The 20,256-nt window shown below is 38.5% G+C and overlaps 1 protein-coding gene across 1 annotated transcript in view; it reads left to right on the top strand.

Annotated features, from left to right (window-relative positions):
• The window catches only part of ST18 (ST18 C2H2C-type zinc finger transcription factor), a 93,178-nt gene extending 73,431 nt beyond the window's left edge, over window positions 1-19,747 (top strand). Inside the window, exons 14-18 of the mRNA XM_066578981.1 lie at window positions 3,304-3,525; window positions 5,407-5,495; window positions 13,465-13,568; window positions 15,586-15,729; window positions 19,503-19,747. Of these exons, the coding sequence (XP_066435078.1) occupies window positions 3,304-3,525; window positions 5,407-5,495; window positions 13,465-13,568; window positions 15,586-15,729; window positions 19,503-19,643 (700 nt within the window). The 3' untranslated portion in view covers window positions 19,644-19,747. The remainder of the gene's footprint in view (window positions 1-3,303; window positions 3,526-5,406; window positions 5,496-13,464; window positions 13,569-15,585; window positions 15,730-19,502) is intronic.
• Window positions 19,748-20,256: the final 509 nt, after the last annotated feature.

Raw genomic sequence — 20,256 nt, 5'->3', positions numbered from 1 at the left:
GGGTCAATGTAGGTACTGTAAGTGTAGCATTACATCTCGCCCACTGAAATCAATGGATATTGATGTGATGCATTGATTTGGGTCTACCAAAGGAGGAATCAGTCCTAGGGAGCAGCTTTCCATTTTGGCTCACTGATAGAGCTCCTTTCTAAGTGAATTCATGCTGCTTTAGTTTCTGTACATCTTTTGTAAAGTAATGAATTATGAATAATTGATCCTCCTTGTTTTTCGTGGAACAAATAGTGAATGTAAAAAGTCTCCACATCCCTGTTAAAATGGCAATTTTTTGTCATGTTAAAAAATCCGACAAAGATGAATCATTTCAGATTTACTTTCATCTCCACTGTGACCCGTTATCTGTACAATTCCGTTTGAAAACAAATTGAAATAATTTAGGGTGGAAAAATAAAAAAACTAAAATAATGTGGTTGCATAAGTGTGAACACCCTCTTATATTTGGGCATGTGGTTGTGTTCAAAATTTGCCAATCCCATTTAAACCCATGTTAAATAGTAGTCAGTACTCTGCTGCCATCATTTACAGTTATTGTGATTTGCCCCATATAAAGGTCACCTCTCCTAGTGGGATTTTCCTGACATTTTTTTAGTTGCATTTTTCATGAAAAGCTTACAGCACATCAAAGGTTTCTGACTGTTGAAAGGTATCAGTCAGAAAAAGGGGACCAAAACATTTACGAGGCATTACATATACCATGGAACACAGTGATGATGGTCATCAACAAGTGGATTAAATTTGGCCCAACAGTGACATTACCAAGAACTGGACGTCCCTCAAAAATTGATGAAAAGACCAGAAGAAAATTGGTCCGGTAGGCTGCCAAGTGGCCTACAGCAACATTAAAGAAGCTGCAGGAATTTTTGTCAGTGAATGTGACAAATATCTCCCATGTTCTTCATATGTCTGGGCTGTGTGGTAACGTGGCAAGACAGAAGCCTTTTCTAACAAAGAAAAACATCTGAGCCCTGATATGTTTTGCCAAAACCTACATCAAGCTTACCAAAAGTATATGGGAGAACGTGTTATGGTCTGATTAGACCAAGGTTGAACCCTTTGGCCATAATTCCAAAAAATACCACTACGCATCACCAAAAGATACCATACCCTTATTGAAGCTTGATTGAAGCAGCATTATGCTTTGGGGGTGCTTTTCTGCTTCTGGAACTGCTGAATTCATTTATAGGGATGAGATGGACAGGGTTCTGCAAGCTTAGAAGAACATAGCTGTTTTTTTCAACCGTGCTGTCTACAGGCTGTGTAACGTATCCCAGATCAGCCCCATTCATCTAAATAAAGCCTACACAACATGCAGCCCATGGCTCTCAGAAGCAAAGTTGCCCAGAGGTTCACCAATATGTGAAAAACTGCATCTAAAAATTATGGAAAAATTTCAGGAAAATGTTTCTCAATGTAAAATTGCAAAAATCTTAAATATCTCACCACCTACAATACATAATAACATCAAAAGATTCAGAGAATCTGGGAAAATGCAGAATGCACAAAGAGAATGCCAATGGTCAATAGTGGATGTCCATGATCTATGAACCCTCTGGCCACACTGCACTAAAATCAGGCATGATTCAGTAATGCAGATCACTGCTCAAGCTTAGGATTACTTCCAGAAATCATTGTATGTGAACACAGATTGCCGTGCAATCCAGAAATGGAAGTTAAAGCTGTAGAATGCAAGGAAGAAGCCATATAATCAACATAATCCAGAAAGGCTGACGTCTTCTCCGGGCCAAAGCTAATTTAAAATGGACTGAGGAAAAATGGAAAACTGTTCTGTGGTCAAATGAATCAAAATTTTAAATTCTTTTTGGAAACCATTAACGCCATGTCCTGCGGATTCAAGAAGGGAGGGACCATCCAGCTTGTTATCAGTTTAAAAGCCTGCCTCTCTGATGGTATGGGGTTGCATTAGTGCCTACGGCATGGGCAGCTTATACATCCTGAAAGGCGCTATCACTGCTGAGCAGTATATAGAGGTTTTAGAACAACATTTGCTCCCATCCAGACAACGTCTCTTTCAGGGAAGATCTTGCATATTTCAGCAAGACAATGCTAAACCACATAATGCATCCATCAGAACCGTATGGCATCACAGAAGAAGAGTCCGAGTCCTGAACTGTCCGCCTGCAGTCCAGGATTTTCACCACTAGAAAACATTTGGAGTATTATGAAACAAAAAAATCCATCAGGACCCATTATATTTTTTACATTTTACATAGTGTCACACCTTTTTTGGAACTGGGGTTGTATAAACAAAGACAGGCCAGGCTCACACAACCGCAATTTGCAGTGTGCTGTGCGTGAGAGACATGTGCAATAGCATGTAACAAGTACACAATGACATGCATACATTCTGTGTGCTGCCAATCGCTATGCACTATCTTGGCGTGTATGCGCATGTAATACACTGCAAGATAGAACATGCTGCAATTTTCTTTTGCACACGTATTTTGTGCAATTCGTGTGAGCAGCACCATGGGAACCTATATGAGACTGGTACAGTGCATTACATGCACAAACCGAGCACAAGAAGAATAGGAGCAGTGATGGAACGAGAGGGGAGTATGGCTTCTTGTGTGTTGGTAGAACATGTTGAACAGCTTTACAATAAAAATGATTTGTCCACAGATAACCCTTTAAACGTTTCTATAGGTGCCAGGAATAGAGTGCATGGTCTAATCCGACTAAATGCACTCAGGTCAACAGAAGAGGTTTGGCCATCTTGATGCATCCAATAATAAATTAGAGGTATTCCTATCTTGGTAAATCATAGTCTCAATAGGAATACTCCACCAAAAAATGGCAGCCAGAGTAGTCAGGAGCTATAGAAATGGGGTTGTCTAAAGCTGATTCGACAATTTCCATTGAATTGAATGGGAAATATAGAAACAGGGCAGCCTGCTGTGAGACATTGTTTCTGTAATTCCCATTTATGTCAATGGGAGTTACAAAAGCAGTGTAGCCCAGTCTGCTCGGCTGTTTCCATAGTTTGCAACCATCAGTGCCCACCACATACAGTGAGGCCGGGGGCTATGTAGGACAGAGCTCGAGATAAATGCAGCACTCGGAGGTGGGACGGCAATCTATCAAAATTTAGGTTGAAAACTGGAAAAGCCTCTAAGTATTTTTGAAGATAATTACAGACTCAAAAAGAATTGCCAAGATGCCTGCACAGCCGTCCGAATGCAAAGTACTGAAATGTAGTCATGAAAAAAGAATAGAAAAGCAAATAGCATCCATGATGTAAAAATATCATAATTGTATTTTGCACAGATGTCCTGTTGTAGGCTGCGATGGCCAAGGCCACATATCAGGAAAATACACATCGCATCGAAGTGCTTCTGGCTGTCCTTTGGCTGCTAAAAGGCAAAAGGAAAGTACGTTAAATGGCTCGTCGTTGTCATGGAAGCAAAATAAGCAGGAGCTGCCACACTGCCCACTTCCAGGCTGCAATGGACTTGGCCATGTCAATAATGTTTTTGTCACACACAGAAGGTACTTTTCATACCTTTGTTTCTTTTTATATTTGTTTTTACACGTATTCTGTATTTTACATGGGGAATGAAATCTTGCAAAAGCTAGTTTAATGTCCTATGGAGTATTGAATAAACCATTGATTTACTGCAGGGTGGGCCATGGCACCACACTCTTATGAAAGCTGACTACAAGAATATCTGTCTTTTTTGCCCATAATGACCAATCACAGCACAGCTTTCATTTTTTATACTGCTGAGGTAAACTGAAAGCTGTGCTGTGATTGGTTGCTATGGGCAACAAAGATTTTTTTTATAATGGTGTGGTGCCGGGCTAATTTTCTGTGGCCCATCCTGTATATAACTCCAGTGTCTATGGAATAATACACATCGATGAGCATTCCTTAGGCTTGCATGGTGCATTATTAAGTACATTTCCTTTGCTGTTAGCACTGACGTACCAGATACAAGATTCTTGTAGATCATAAGCTCACCACTATATTCTGTGGCGGTCTCGAGTAGCATTCAAGCTATACAGGTCAAATTGAAGCAAGAAAACTAGAATGGGGTCTGACACGTATAAAGGACTAAACAAGCACCAAGAAGTTATTCCAAAAAAATAAGTTTTTTTGAATATATTTTGTCATATTGACAAAGGTGGGTTTTTGGTCGTATTTTTTTGTCATCTTTGGTGTCTTTTCTGGGTTTTTGGTTGTATGGCGTGATCTGGGTCTAGTGTTTTTTTTCGGGATGTTTTGCCCTTGGGCGCCTACACACTTTTTTTTTGAGTGATGCAGAATTATGAAGCCCATGCTTTTCAATGGCTTCATTCCCATTTGCGATGTTTTCTGTCCTGCGATGCTGCGAGATTTGAAAATCACAGCCTGGCCTATCTTTGCTTTTTTTATCGCCCATGGTTCCCTATGAAGCCTCTGATGTATCGCATCGTAACGCACGAACTTGGAATGTTCGTGTGATGTGTTTTTAACATTAAAAAAACTGCTAGTGTGTATAGCGCAAGAAAATCGCAGAAATCGTGTGAACAAAAACGCGATTTTGCCACAATTTTCTTGCGGCAATATCGTGATCGCCAGTGTTCAGGAGCCCTTAGACTTAAAAAAAACTACAAAAAAGATGCATATTAACGGAATACACCACAAAAACCACATATGTAAAAAATGCAGACATCATCATAAAAAAAAAAAAAAAAAAAAAAAAAAAAAGCCCATAGGTTTTTGTGCTGTTTTTTTTTTATATACAAAGAAGAAAATGCCAGAAAAAAATGTTGGGAAGATTCACTTTACCCTTAATACATTTTGCGCATCTTTGTGTTATCTGTGCACCAAATCTAAAATACACTGCAGGCAGAGATTTCAGCTATAATGCCACCTTCTGGTGTAGACTACAGTAAATGGAGTCATGAGCAGTAGAGTTGAGCGCACGTACTCTGCTGAGCTTGATGCTCGTTCGAGTATTAGCGTACTCGATGGTGCTCGTTACTTGAACGAGCATCAAATCGTGTTTGACCCTGCCCCAGTTTTTGGCTCCTCCCCGCTGTGATGTGCTTGTTTTGGCCCCTTCCTGCAGAGGGGAGTGGGGGGGGGGTAGAGAGAGAGAGCTCCCCCAAGTTCCCCACTGCTACCCCCCGCTCCACCACGCCGCCCCCGGCACCCCCCGAATCTTTTTGTCCGAGTAGTCAGTTACTCGGAAAAAGCGGTGCCCGGGTCCCAAAACACCCGAACCGAGTACGTTCACTCATCTCTATTCCTTATGTTCTAGTGATCAGTTGTAGGGTCACAGCTTATTAGCAGATAGATACAAGTTGGGATACACTTCTAAATTATGTTCTGCATTGTTATATTGTTCCGGTAACATTGTAAAGTGTCTGCTGTGTATTTTACAGTTTATCTGGATGTCCTTTAAATGCACAAGCCATAAAGAAAGGGAAAACATCAGAGGAACTAATGAGTGTAAAAATAAAGGCAAGTGGAGGTAAGGCTTCTTTATAAAAGCCATGGAAATGTTTTGCTGAGCTGAAAAATAGCATAATGAATATATTCGCTTCTTATTGATGTATTTTTTAATGAGGTTTCTGACATACGCATGAGATCTAGTGCTATACCAGTAAGCTTTAAAGAATTGCCTTAGGCTTTACACGGAATAAAAGAAATTGCGTATAAACCTAGATTTAATCATTTAAGTTTTGTGCTACTCTGCGTTTTTTTATTTTTTGCTTTTCCAATCAAACTATCTACAGTTAACCCCTTAGTGACCAAGCCTGTTTACGCCTTTATAACCAGGCCAAATTTTGGAAATCTGACATGTCATTTTGACATAGAATAACTCCGTAAAGGTTTTGCATATTCAAGTGATTCTGACATAATTTTTTCGCCAAATATTGTACTTCATTTATGTGGTAAAAATAGACCGATAGAATTTATGTATATTTATTAAAAGCACCAAAATTGGGGAAAATTTGCAAAAATGTTCATGTTTTCACATTTTTGCAATATCTTAAATATGCACAAACGTTTTGTACAAATTTTTGATAAGATATATATTTCCATCTCTTTACTTTGTTCTGGAAGCACATTGGAAAAACTGTAGCTTTTTTTTAACCATTTAGGAGACGTACAAATTAAACATTAAGTATTAACACTTTGAGGAACATTTTGTTTTCCTGCACCAAGGCAAGATTGCAAAGGCTCATAGGTGTCAGAATGATAGATACCCCCAACAAATGCCCCTATTTAAAAAACTACACCCCTTAATGTATTTACTGAGGAGTGTCATTAGTATTTTGACCCCGCAGTTTCTTTTGAGGAGTTAATACAATTTAGAGGAGAAAAATAAAAAATTCATATTTTTGCAAATACGTTATTTTTAAAGGCAGTTTTTTTCTATAGTGCACATAAAAATGAGGATTTACACCCCAAAATGGATACCGCTGTTTGCCCTGTGTTCAGAAACATACCCATAGTGGCCTTAATCTTATATCTTTTTTCACAACTGGGCCCAAACCAAAGGGAGCAGCCGGTGGCTTTCAGAACAGAAATGATGTTTGAAGGTGATTTAGGCCCCACTGCCCATTTGTAGTGCCCTTGAGCAGCCAAAATGCTAGACAACTCCCAAAAATGACCCCATTTTGAAAATTAGACCCCTTAACGAATTCATCTAGGGGTGTACTGCAGATTTTGACTCCACAGTTTTTGAATGAATCTAAGAAAAACAGAAGGAAAAAGTTAAGATTTTCATTTTTTGGCAATTGTGTCATTTAAAAAACAGTTTTTTTGATACATCACATATATGAATGAAGACCTGCACTGGTTACAATGGGCTCTATGTTGCGGATATCAGCAGTAAAATAGGACATGCTTCATTCTGCTTTCTGCGGGCAGTTTACGTAATTCTGCTAATGTGAGCAGAAATGTGTATTCCAATGCATTTGATTGATCCGTGTATTACCACGAATCAGACGCATGCAGAAAATGCAATTTCTATCCAGTCATGTGAGAACGGCCTAAGCTATATTGCTAACTTTTTATCACGTGAACGGGGACCGCTCAACAAGGCCACCGGTTACTGCTCCATGCTCTCAATGACCTTTGGTCGCCGGGGGCAAGGAGATTGTAAATTTCCTGGGCTCCCCGGCTGCAGTGCATGTGTCCGGCATTTTGCTGGTGGGGCGGATGCGCAGAAGCCAGGGAAGGTCTGTGGAGGAGGATCGCGTCGGGGTTCAAATGCGGAGGCCTCCAGTAAGAAGTTTCATCTCTCACTGATCTCAGCTTTTATGTGATCGCCGTTGTCCATTGAATAATGGTGATCACGTGACCAGGAACCGCATACCACAGGCCCCCCATGACATCTCTAGGGGAGATGAAACTTTAACTTTTTAAACTTTTTTTTTTACACTTTTTAACTTTACATGATCACCTTTATCCAATAAATAACGGTGGTTATGTGACCAGGAACCGCATACAGCCATCCCCGGTGACATCTCCCTGCACTCAGCTATCTCTGACAGCAGGGTGCAGAGAAATTATAAATTTGCTGGGCTCTCTGGCCATCTGCACATGCGTGCCACATTGGCGCATGCGCAGAAGCTGATGGCAGGTCTAGATCACTGCTGGACATCACGGAGGATGGGAGTGAGTATTTTCAGCTGCCCTCATGGATCCGATTCATAAACGCAGCTGAAACATTTACTTTTCTTTTTTGCGATTGCCGGTATCTACTGGATACCGGCAATCACAGGCCCGGTGACCCCTCACTGCAGTCCCCGGTGACATCTCCAGCCTCCCGGCTACCTTCCATAGCCGGGAGCCAGGAGAATTTAAATGTCCCATGTCGATCTGATCTTCTGCGCTTGCGTCACCATTTTTCCATTAGCGTGCATGCGCAGAAGACAACGCAGGGTCCGTTACGACCAGATCAACGCGCGAAATCGCAGAGGACGGGGTTGAGTAGTTTTAGTCCCCCTCATGGATGCGATGCGTGAGGGGAGCTGAAAATCTAACTTTTTTTATTTACTTAAATGCGATTGGCGCTATCCATTGGACAGTGCCGATCGCATGACAGGGAGGGGGGCTTCCTGCAGCCGCCTTTGACAGCTCCCGGGGGTAGCCAACAGCATGGAGCTGTCACATCCAGAGACTACAGGGCTTTAATCCCCAGGGAGAGCAGGTTTTTATGTCCCTGGGGATTAAAACCCACTTAGGGAGAACGTAAAAAGGCAATGTGGTGGTCAATAATGGGTTAAACATGCATTTTGACTGGCTGCAAGAGGGTTTTTATGTTCTTTAAGATATAAATGTCCTGTTGCAACCCCCATAACATAGCCAGAAATAAACAGCAACCCAGTAACATTGTCAGCTAATGTTGGTGTACGCATAGTAAACTCCCAGAACAGTACCAGTGCCCCATGACATTTCTAGCCACATTGCTCCATAAAGGGGATGTCTCTAATCACTGTGACAGTAGGGTTCTTTTTAAACTTAATTATTTACACTGGGAAGAGCCCACTAACTAATTTTAAACATAAAATATAACTTTTATTCACTCTGTTAAAAATTGAGCTCACTGACAAACATACACAGATATATATCAATCTAAATGATCAATTTACGATCAGTAAAGTATCAACACTGTAGTTCCAATATCAATAGATTCTGTTGGTGGACAAAAAGTATATAAATTATGCACGATCAACTTGTTTTTGTGTATCGTGCAGAAATTAATTTATTCTCCCACAGTCGACGCATTTCTTTAGTCACCTCCAACCTGTGACTGATTCATCAGGATGGGGAGACAGTATATTACAGAAATAGGTCCACTTTGATGATGGATAGTGAGGATGTATTAATCACTTATCAAAAACTCCCTTTTTTTTCCTTGTGGATTTTTATATAGTACGGGAGTTTTCTTTTCCCCAAAATTTGATGATACTTGTGTTGCAAATGGTCTGAATTATGATATTAATTGGTTTCAGCTCAGTACTTGAAGTATCCAGCCCAGATTGATTTAGGTTTAATCATGGTTAACGGATGCCACCCGAGCTAAATCTCTAACCACATTAATGATATCATTCAGGAATCATGTGGTTACGATAATACACGGACTGGCATCCAACTGATGTATGTATCTTCACTGTGACTCTGTTAGACTAATGGTCATCAGTGTGATCTTATTCCATAAATTATTCTAGTAACTTACTGGGGTACTTCTGTGTAGCTGTCCCTGATGTTTGTTTATAAACCATCAGTAAGTAGCTAACAGATGTTACACAGCTACTTGAAATGTTTTTATATAGGCGGTCATAAACACAGTTGGGCCTCAATATTATGAGCCCATTGATAAACTGTGTTATCATTAGTGTCCTTAGTGCAGCTTTAGGTTAGTCTAAGTCAAAAGAGCTAGATACTTTGGCTCAATTGCAGTGACTGAACACTAAAGCTGACTTAGTTTGCTGCCCAGATCACTAAAGAGAGCTGTAACATAGTACTGGAATCGGATGTGATATCTGATAGCACCCTTCAACCTTTCCCACACAGCACAGCATGTGCAACCGCTGGGATCAATGTCCCACAATAAACTGACAGACCTCAGTTTATTGATAAGTGATTAATACATCCTCACTATCCATCATCAAAGTGGACCTATTTCTGTAATATACTGTCTCCCCATCCTGATGAATCAGTCACAGGTTGGAGGTGACTAAAGAAACGCGTCGACTGTGGGAGAATAAATTAATTTCTGCACGATACACAAAAACAAGTTGATCGTGCATAATTTATATACTTTTTGTCCACCAACAGAATCTATTGATATTGGAACTACAGTGTTGATACTTTACTGATCGTAAATTGATCATTTAGATTGATATATATCTGTGTATGTTTGTCAGTGAGCTCAATTTTTAACAGAGTGAATAAAAGTTATATTTTATGTTTAAAATTAGTTAGTGGGCTCTTCCCAGTGTAAATAAAGGGGATGTCTAGTTCAAAAAATAATTAATTTCCAAATACAATACCCTATTAGGAAAGCCTAAATTAATTAAGGAGGTTCCCATGATTCTGACACATCAGCTATGTGTAGCAGAGGGCAGCAACAAAGAGGATGTCATGCTGGAGAATCCAGCACATCCATACATTACATGGCATAGGTAGGGTCACATCATAGTGGGGGTCTGCACAAACAGATCCTGTTCTGCCAGACTAAGGCCATCCTTGTATTACAAGGGATGTCATTCATCTGAATAGCCACCATGTAATACTACATTTCCTGGCTGGCCACAGTTTCCTCCAGAATCAGCTGTTTGACTGGTGTGCCGCGATCAAAACTTGGGAAAATTAATTGGTCACCATGGGGGTTGAATTTTGAAGGGGCTTGTCTCTTAATGAGAAACCCATTTTAATTTCAATTGGCAACATGCAATGCATTGTTTCCCCTTTGATGAACACTTGATGCTGTGCTTTCCTATAGTCTATTGCCTTGCAAGAGTGTTCCCATTGCCACCCATATAGCTACAACTACCTGCCATAGTGCTTTTATTTCTTGCCAGAGTACATTCTCTTTTACTGGCCATAGACCCTCCATACAATGTATGTAGACAAGCACGAACTCCAGCACTTTTGGATATTTTTAAACAGCAAATCCTTGATTCTGTACATTTTAACATCAGGGTACAGGAGCAGATATGTTCTTACTTCTTACATATTTCAGACCAAACCTGTTTAGGCCTTACTCCCAGAGTACTCTTACTTAAGTGTAAGGACCCCAAGAGTCCGGTCTGCAACATGTTTAAGAGTTTTCTGCTTTTTACTGTCTGCTCTTGTACCCTGATTTTGAAGTGTATGGAATAAAGGATTTGCTGCTTTAAGATATAGAAGAATGCCAGAGCTCCTACTTATCCGCACACTTCCATACTGACCCTGAAGCAGCTACCTGCCCTCCTTGCACCTTTCCAGGATATAAGTTTAAGATATCATTGCTGGTGATGGTGAGCTGGTTGATAACTTTTTTCTTTGTATGATGTAGCTTCCATATAGTGCCAGTCATAGTGCCACCAGGGGCATAACTATAGGGGATGCAGAGAATGCACCCGGGCCCATAAAGCCTCTCTTCTCCATATAGGGAGTCCAGTACTATGAATTAAGCATAATAGTTGGGGACCCTGATACAGATTTGGCATTGGAGCCCAGAAGCTTCAAGTTATGCCACTGTGTGCCACCATACAGTGCTGGCCATTGCACCACTATACTGTTTTGGCCACAGAGTGCCCATACAGTGGCACAACTATATAGAGTGGCAAAAAATACATTGTCAGCTATAGTGTATTTATAATGAGACACAGAACTCACACTACTATCCACAGAGATCACACTATCTGTCACATTGCTACTGTTTAGATATAGGAAATCTAGATAGTGGATGAGTTGAATAAAAAAGCTCCATATGCAATACTAATAGTCCAGAACCTATTTTCTTTTTGCAATTTGTAATTTTTCCGAAGAGATAAGTTTTCCTGTTCTATATTCTATATATTCTATATATACTTCACTTTTACTATCACATCTCTATATTTTTTGGAGATACAGCAAAATAATTACTCCAGAGACCTAATTTGTATAAAACTAAATTAAGACTAAAGAGTATTGTGGACCATAAATAACAGATTAGGCTAGTCTCACATTACATTTTGAGAAACCAGCGCTGGTTCCATTCTGCATATATAAAATGTGCTTGGTGCTTTTCTATCCAGTGTAAAAGACTAACATGGATGGAGACTTTGGAAAATGAAGACCAAAGTGGTGTCCATCTCCTATATTCTCCCCTATGGTGCTGTCCAGGTTCCGTTCCAAGTTTCCGTCCCCAGTGTTGGTTTCACAAAATGTAGTGTGTAACCAGCCTAAACTACAAAAACACAAAGGCAGGGATTTCTTAATACAAATCTATATATTTGTTTTATCCATCTGGTAACCATTATATAGGTAAATATTTTCTTTGTGACAACAGCTGTGGAACCCAAGACTGGAATATTCTAAGTATATATTACTAAATTATACTATGTCTCGTGTTCTTTTAGTTAAAGGTACTTTACACGGGGTAATTAGGGCCCAAATTCTTACTGAAAACAGAAAGTTCTGGCAATAGTCCTCCTGTCTACATGAGGCCGCCGACAGGGCACTGAGCTAAAATACAAGTGACTGTTGGGCCGTATAAACAGGAGCCGCTCAATGTTTGAGCAACTGTTGTTTAATGCGAATGGAGATACAATCCCAACCACTCCGCCTCCATTCAATTGAATGACTATCGCTCCTGTGTAATCATAGGCGTGATAGTCAGGGGCAGTCATTGGGACGGCTGTTAGGTGTTCATGTGCCCAACAGTCACCCGATGTAAAGGAAGTTCTCTTCATGTTCCCTGTAAAAGATGGTCTTATATTTTAAAAAAGTTGTCCCGAGGGAGAGTATTGATAATGATTATTGGCTGATCATATCAATTTTATACCTCAAATTTTAAGCAGTGCAGCAAAGAATTCACCATTTATGGATTATTATTACAGTTGAGCGAATGTACTCTGCCGAGCTTGATGCTCGTTCGAGTATTAGCATACTCGATGGTGCTCATTACTCGAACGAGCATCACGCCGTGTTCGATCCCGCCCCAGTTTTTGCCTCCTCCCCGCTGTGACATGCCTGTTTTGGCCCCTCCCCACCACGACGCAGCGCGCAGCTCAACAGTAAACTTTTTGGTGGGCAGGCAGGCAGGGGAGAGAGAGAGAGAGCAAGAGAGACACACGAACCCAAAAAAAAAGCTCGGGACCCAGCGGCCCACATACAAAAATGCTCCAGTCTCCCATTGTAGTCAATGGGGTTCGTTACTCGAGTAGTACGAAAAGCTCAACTTGAATAACGAGGATCCGAGCATTTGGGTGCTCGCTCATCTCTAATTATTATTGTTAAAAAAGTAAACCAACAGAATAATCAGTTTCACTGAGTCATCACATTGTGTCAGATGCTTCATTCATGTGCTGAATAGAGTCACTGTGGCAATCACGTGCTTATTGGCCACACAGGCCAGAATTTAACAAAGTTGGCATTTGGAGCGATTTTGAATGATGCCCTGAAACAACACTACTGAAATGTCTGCCTTGAGACATATTCTCTTGAAACTTAATATGGCCCCACACCAAAATCACTGATCCAGACCTCCCCGTGTCACTTCTTAATCTTGATTCTTGTATATTTAGGTCTTGTTTGGTATTCTGCATGAGTAAATGACTCAATCCTCTGAGCATCTGAACATTACTGAATGTACATTACATCATGTAATAGTGGATAGTTTTTTTTAAACTTCACTCACGTCACCCTTTCATAAAATTAAGAATGGGAGGTTTGAAGACTGGCATGGTTCTGAAACTAACTGTTAATAAAATAAAAATATGCTAATGTACCAGCAGGCATAGAGAATGGGGATGATATCAGGAATTTAGATGAAGAGATCAAAGAATTGAATGAATCAAATTTGAAGATAGAAGCTGACATGATGAAACTTCAAACCCAGGTTAGAAAACACTTTTAGTAATTCTGTGTGAATAAACTTGGAAACTTGTAGTTTAGTCAAAAAAGCTATATTAATTGTTATTGTTAAAAAATTGCATTTGAAAGCATATATGTGATCATGTGATCATACTGTAGCTTCAAGTGGGACTAAAAACAAATGTAAAATAAAGTGTAATGCAAAAATGTATTTCATACTAAAGAAAATGAAAAAAAAATCTATTAAACATATTTATTTAGTATTAGCAAACAATTAAAAAATACATGTATGGCAGCGACACAACAGAAACAACCTGTAGAATACTAATTATACAGCAGAGCAAATGTAATAAAAAACAAATTCCAGAAAAAATGATTGATTTAATAATTTTTCCCCAATTACTCCTATAAATATAAGTGCTATGTAACCCAAAATGGTGCCAATAAAAAGTACAACTTGTTCTGCAAGAAAAAAACAAGCCCTCATACAGCTATGACAACAGCAAACTACAAAAGTTATGACTCTCAGAAAGCAGCAACAGACAAATTGTTTTTCCATAAAGCATACTTTCATTGTGATTAAAGTGTAAATGTACTCTCAAAAACCTTTTGATGTCAAAAACTTTGATTGGTGGTGGTCCAGGTGCTGAGACCCACACCAGTAGCTGGAAAGAAGCAGTAGAAGCACTCAGCTGAATCCCACTAGAAATTCTGTGAGCTTCAGCTTGTGGAAAGAGACAGCATATGACTTAGTGCTTCTGTTGCTTCATTTTAGTGATCAGTGAGATTCTCAGCACCAACACCCCAGCGATCAAATCTTATGACATGCCCTTAGGACATGTCACAGGTTATTGAAAGTACACACGCACTTTAAATACTAAAGCAAACAAAAAAACTGTACATATTTGGTTTTACAGCAATCATAACACCCCATAGAATAAAGTTAACTTGTCGGGCATAGGATGCAGTAGACAAAAAAAAATTAGTAGACCATGTTTTTCCCTCCAAAAAGTAATACAAGTTAATCTATATATTATATGCACTCCAAAATAATGCCATTGAGTCCTCATACTGCTATACTGCCAAAAATATATGTTATTGCTCTTGAAATGCGTCATTGAAAAAAAAATCAGTGTATCCTGAAGTTCTGAAAAGGAACACATCTTTATTGGGTTAAAAATTGTTCCCTATTGGCCACTGGGCCCTTCTTCTGTATGTAAATATTTCAGTTGTACCACAGCCAAAGCATAGCAGTATGCATACAGAGAGTGCAGTGACTCAATGGAGTGAGTTATTTTAACAATAAATTAGCCAGTTGCTCAAAAAGTACCTAAACTTCTGCAGTTATTTTCATAAATCAAGTACATACATTTCCCGAAGCAATATTTACCATTCCAGATTGCTTCCTTCTACTTCATTTATGTAACAAAATTTGCCTTTATATTATGAGACCTGAAACATGGTAATCATATAATATAAAGATAAAATTTTAGGCAACAAATCTTATTGGTTGCAAAAATAATTACTTGTTTGCATTTCCATAAAATTAAAAAATAACCCAACTGTTAACTGCCTAAAAATGCAACCCTCAAAAACTAGAAATTAGAATCAAGCTCTGGGTTTTGGCCTCCACTTAAAGAGGTTAGACCCACAATAATCACAAAAGCACAAATCCCAACCCTGCCGTTCTTCCTCACTGCACAACCACAGTGGCGGGGAGTTTAGAGTGGCGGTCAAGAATGCATCCTGCCACTCCATTCTAATTTTATGGCATTGACAGAAACCGAGTACCATCCCCTACTAAGGCACAGTCTCCACTACTAGAACTTTGGAATGCACCGGGCTGAAATCTTGGGCTCGACAGGGTTCCAGCAATCACACCTGCACCAGTCAGCAAGTTATTTCCCATCTTCTGGACAGAGGATAACTAGCTGTGATGGGAATACCCTTTTAATATTCATTTAGAATGCACAGTTTTTTTTCAAAATCATTCCAACTATAATCAACAGATTCCTTGTAACCAATAAAATTTTCTGATTTAGATCTCTTCAATGGAGACAAATCTGAAAACAATAGAGGAGGAGAACAAACTCATAGAGCAGAACAATGAAAGTCTTTTGAAAGAGTTGGCCGGTCTAAGCCAGGCCCTTATTTCAAGTCTTGCCGATATCCAGCTCCCACAAATGGTAAGACCATATAAATTCCCATGACGAGGACTATAAATTAAATACTGCATCTGCTAGAAAGTGTGCTACCAAGACTACCAAGCTTTGCCTCCCACTCACTTCGAGCACCTGCTCTCTGTCATTATTTTTCATTGAAGGGGTTCACTAATTTGTGGAAACTCCTATCCTTTAATCTCTAGAAATTGTGAAAAGTACTTTGGATAAGTGGCATATATAAGTAAATCAGCTGTCCTGGTTTTTGTATGATAGTTTAGGAATGAAAGAATGTCTTGTCTTAATGATTGTAAGAATTGTTGGTTGAACTGAAGCATTATAAGAGATTGCTAATGTATGTCATTGTGAAACTGGATATTGGGAATATTATTGATTAGCAATGTGTGGTTAGAAGAAAGCTTTACCATACCTTTGGTCTACTTTCTAAACTTTTAAGCAAACTACAGGTTATCAATTACAATCCCTCCTGCTCTGGGCCACAATGCCATAATGCTCAATGCCATATGTTAATGATATAATCACACAGGAATGTGGGCTGGGGTAGGAGTAGCAGTGGGTTGTGACTGATAGTCGCCATCCTGTGGCAATGGCCAGGAATGGAGAATACTCTGATCAGGGCACCATCAGCCATGGTACTATGATCCCCAAGGCTGATGATTTTAAAGGGTGGACAGTCCACAAGGCTGTTCATAAGTATTTGAATGCACTATAAAAATAAATGAATAACACACAAAATTACATGTCCACCAGTTGGCTGGAAAAAACGTATAATACTTAATTTAGGTAAACTTATAAGAAAAATTAAAAGTACAAAATACATTGTTTAAAAACAAAAACAATAAAAATTTACATATTTGGTATCCTCAACAATATAACAATCCGTTCATTAAAATACATACAAAAAAAGATCAACATCAAATCCTTTGTCTCTCAGAATGGGGCAAGCAAAAAACTAAAAAATATATATTATCCACTCCTGAAGTCTCTAAAAGTTGAAACTGTATTGAGGTTTTCAGTAATATTGAACATGATACTTTACATATCATAGATATTTTGAGAAATACCCTGTTGCTCCTTCAACTTTTGTTACAATCATCATACATCAGTCACCCCCCAATACCCCCACTTTCCCCTCAATGACTCGTTAATATCTGTGTTTAGGCTTTCTATCTCTGACTTCTAACTGACTTCAAATGGAATTCAATGTTTGTTTTATTTTCCCATTGATTTCAGTAGATTTTCAAAAAAATGGAATGCTTTCAGTTTGCTCCCATCCCATTATGTTTATGTTTTTTTCAATGGAACAAAAACAATTTTGCAGACTGTGCTACAGAGATATAATGGAATGGAAGCATATTAAAATAAGAAAACTATCCAGAAAAGGGCACTTTTTTACTGTAGATTTTTAAATTACGACTTAAGTAAATATAGTTGGCGAATAACTCAACTGCCCCAAAGTACATTTTAACCTCCTAGTGACATCATTAATTTTGCCTTAAGGATCAGTAAACGTTTTTCACCTTTTGTATTCCAGTGGTCAAAACATTTTTATTTTTAATTTAATGGAGCTGTATGAAACCATATATTTTGCAGGACGAGTTGTAGTTGTTATAGAAGTTATTTTGGGGTAACATGATGTACAGAATAAGGCTACAGTCAGACAAGCGAGATTCACACGCTGCTAAGCAACATGTAAAACCACGCTCTTGACATGCAGGAAAAGATCACGTGACCGGACTGTGTCTAGCTGCATGGAGCAGCCCGGTCACATGTCCATGGTGTGGGCAGCCTACTTCCACGGCTCCCATAGAAGCCTATGGTAAGCACCCTGGACAGTGCGCACCACGGAGCTGACAGGAGAATTGGCACTCACTGTCTGTTGTTTTCTTAGAAGCGCAGATTCTGCGCTTCTGAAAAGGGTCCGTGTAAGCGCTTGCATAGCAACTTATTGGTTGCTATAGAAGCGTGTTTTTACGCGCTGCTGTAGCAGCATGTAAAACATGTTCGTCTGACCGGGCCCTAACTTATATTCTATTGTATTTTGGAAGGGGGAGGATTGCAGAAAAAAAAAACTGCAATTTTGTTATTTTATGGAATTTATTTTTACAATATTCACTGTGCAGTATAAATTACATAATGACTTTATTCTACGATTGTTAGGATGATACCAAAATTATATATTTTTGTTATGTTTTACTACTTTTGCACAATGTAGCTTTCATTGGTAACATTCTGAGATACATATAACTTTCTGAGTACTTTTAATTCTTGTTTTTGAGATGTAAAATCAATAGAAAACAGCTATTCTGGCATTGCTGGCATTATTTACCTTTTATTTTTTTAATACAGGCTGTACTGATCAGTAGTAACAATTATGTGTAGTTTATTTTTTTTTCTGATAAAACGTTGTGTAATAGATAAATTTTGTTCTGTAAAACCATGTACAACCTTGGCAAACAGGCATACAATAAGAGCATGGGCTGTTTGAATGCTTACTGTATGGGGTGAGCATGACTGAGTTCAGAGATAGTAATTACATCTCTGGAATTTGTCTTTTCAAGTGTCCACACATTTTAATTAGTTCACGACTGTTTTTCATAATGATAGATTTTCTTTAATAGCTCTCCTCTGCACAATAGATTCAGACTCATAAGTGGGGGATTTTGGAACTTATACTTTTTTCCATATATACATGGCATAAAGTTCTAAGAAAATATTTTCCCTATTGACACTATGCTATACCTCTGTATGGCAATTATTTATTTTTTTTAATTATAAGATTTTCTAATCATAGTATCAAATTAACATTTTACAAGGCCTGCTAGTTTTTAAAAAGGTAAAAAGTTTAGTGCCATGTTAGTGAGTATAGGAAAAGCTAGCTCTATTTGTTTGTAATACATACCAGTATCATCCATTTCGTAAAAAGGAAAAAGCTTGGTACTCCATTATGTCTCGGTCAGACAAGCATTTTTTCCCGCGCACAAATAGGTGCGCAAAAAGATTGTCCCTCACGTGTGGAAAAAAAATCACATGACCGGATGAATTCCAGCTATTTAAAGAAGCCCATTCATATGATTGGAGGTCCGTGGTGCATGTTTTCCAGCTCCCATAGGAGTCAATGGAAAGCATGCTCCAAAGTTAGGACAGGTCCTATCTTTGCACACACCACAGACCTTGGATCTGAGTTGCACTCACATGTCCTATCTTTGGCAGGTGTGAGTATTTTGTGCCTCTAAAAAACAAACATTTAGACAATTTCATAGGACAGCATTGGTTCTCATAGATGCAATCTTTTTGAACACCTATTCGTGCACTGAAAAACTGCTTGTCTGACCGAGGCCTTAGCCAGTAGAAAAAAAATGTCAGTTCTATCCATTTTTTGATACTGCCAGAAGCATTTCTATGAAAAATCAATTTTTAAAGCAGAGTTTTACAAGATGTTGTGTATAAAGAAAGCCATGTATAAAATAACCAAGAGAGGGATACAGTATTTGCAACTTTTACACATTGTATTATAATTTGTAATATAATTCATTTCTTTCATGAGTTCATCTATGTTGTAAAAAGTGTAAATAGTTTGCTACTGTGTTAACCAGATGAAGAAGCCTAAGTAGCCTTGAAAGCTTGCTGTAGCATTATTTCTTTTTGTTTGCCATTAAAAGATATCATATCTATGAGATTATTTTATTTCTCTTACTCGGAACATTATTTCCATTTATGTTGAAATTCTTTGGTATACCATAAGCTTCCTAACTTCTGTTTTTCTTTTCTCTGTTTAGGAACCAATCGGTGAACACAACTTTGAAGCATATGTAAATACACTCACAGAAATGTACAGCAATATGGAACGGGAATATTCCCCAGAATGCAAAGCCCTCTTGGAAAACATAAAACAAGCCGTGAAAGGAATCCATGTATAGCATGCAAAAAATAGCTGCTGGGCCTACAAAATTACACAAAGGAATACACCCCATGTATAGATGACTAGCACAAAGAATAATGCTGATTGATGTGCTGCATTAACAACTCCAACATTGCACTACTTCCCCAGCAGTCATAAAATGCAAAAAAAAAAGGAAAAATATATAAGACTGTTTGAACGAACAGCAACACACTTCTCAAGTGTATCTCAATGTACTTATTTCAGCTCATTTTTTCTCTATTGCACTCTTTCTTTTGTATAGTGAATGTATAAAGGTGTTTGCAACTATTTTTTATAAATTGTATTTATTTCAGATTGAAGGAGGTTTTGTTCATACCTTTTAACGATGTTTCTTTTGTTAGGCTTACCATATTTTTACAAATATCTTTTTATAAGTTATTTTCTGAGTGGATTTTAAATAGATTTAATGAAAAGGTGATTCTGTACATTATTATGATGAAAAAAAAAATTCTTGGAATGAAAAGAAATGTTACTTTGGCGATAAAAAAGGGGGTTCTTAGTTGTTCTATTTTTGGTACTATTGCCCATTACCTTTCATTATGATTTTAGAGTACTGTTGCTGCAACATAAGATCAGGGATTAAACAAATT

This window comes from Eleutherodactylus coqui, chromosome 9 (genome assembly GCF_035609145.1).
Source record: "Eleutherodactylus coqui strain aEleCoq1 chromosome 9, aEleCoq1.hap1, whole genome shotgun sequence".
In the NCBI taxonomy this organism is placed as follows: Eukaryota; Metazoa; Chordata; class Amphibia; order Anura; family Eleutherodactylidae; genus Eleutherodactylus; species Eleutherodactylus coqui.
Note: the sequence above shows the minus strand (reverse complement) of the source record. Positions and strands in the feature narration are given on the sequence as shown.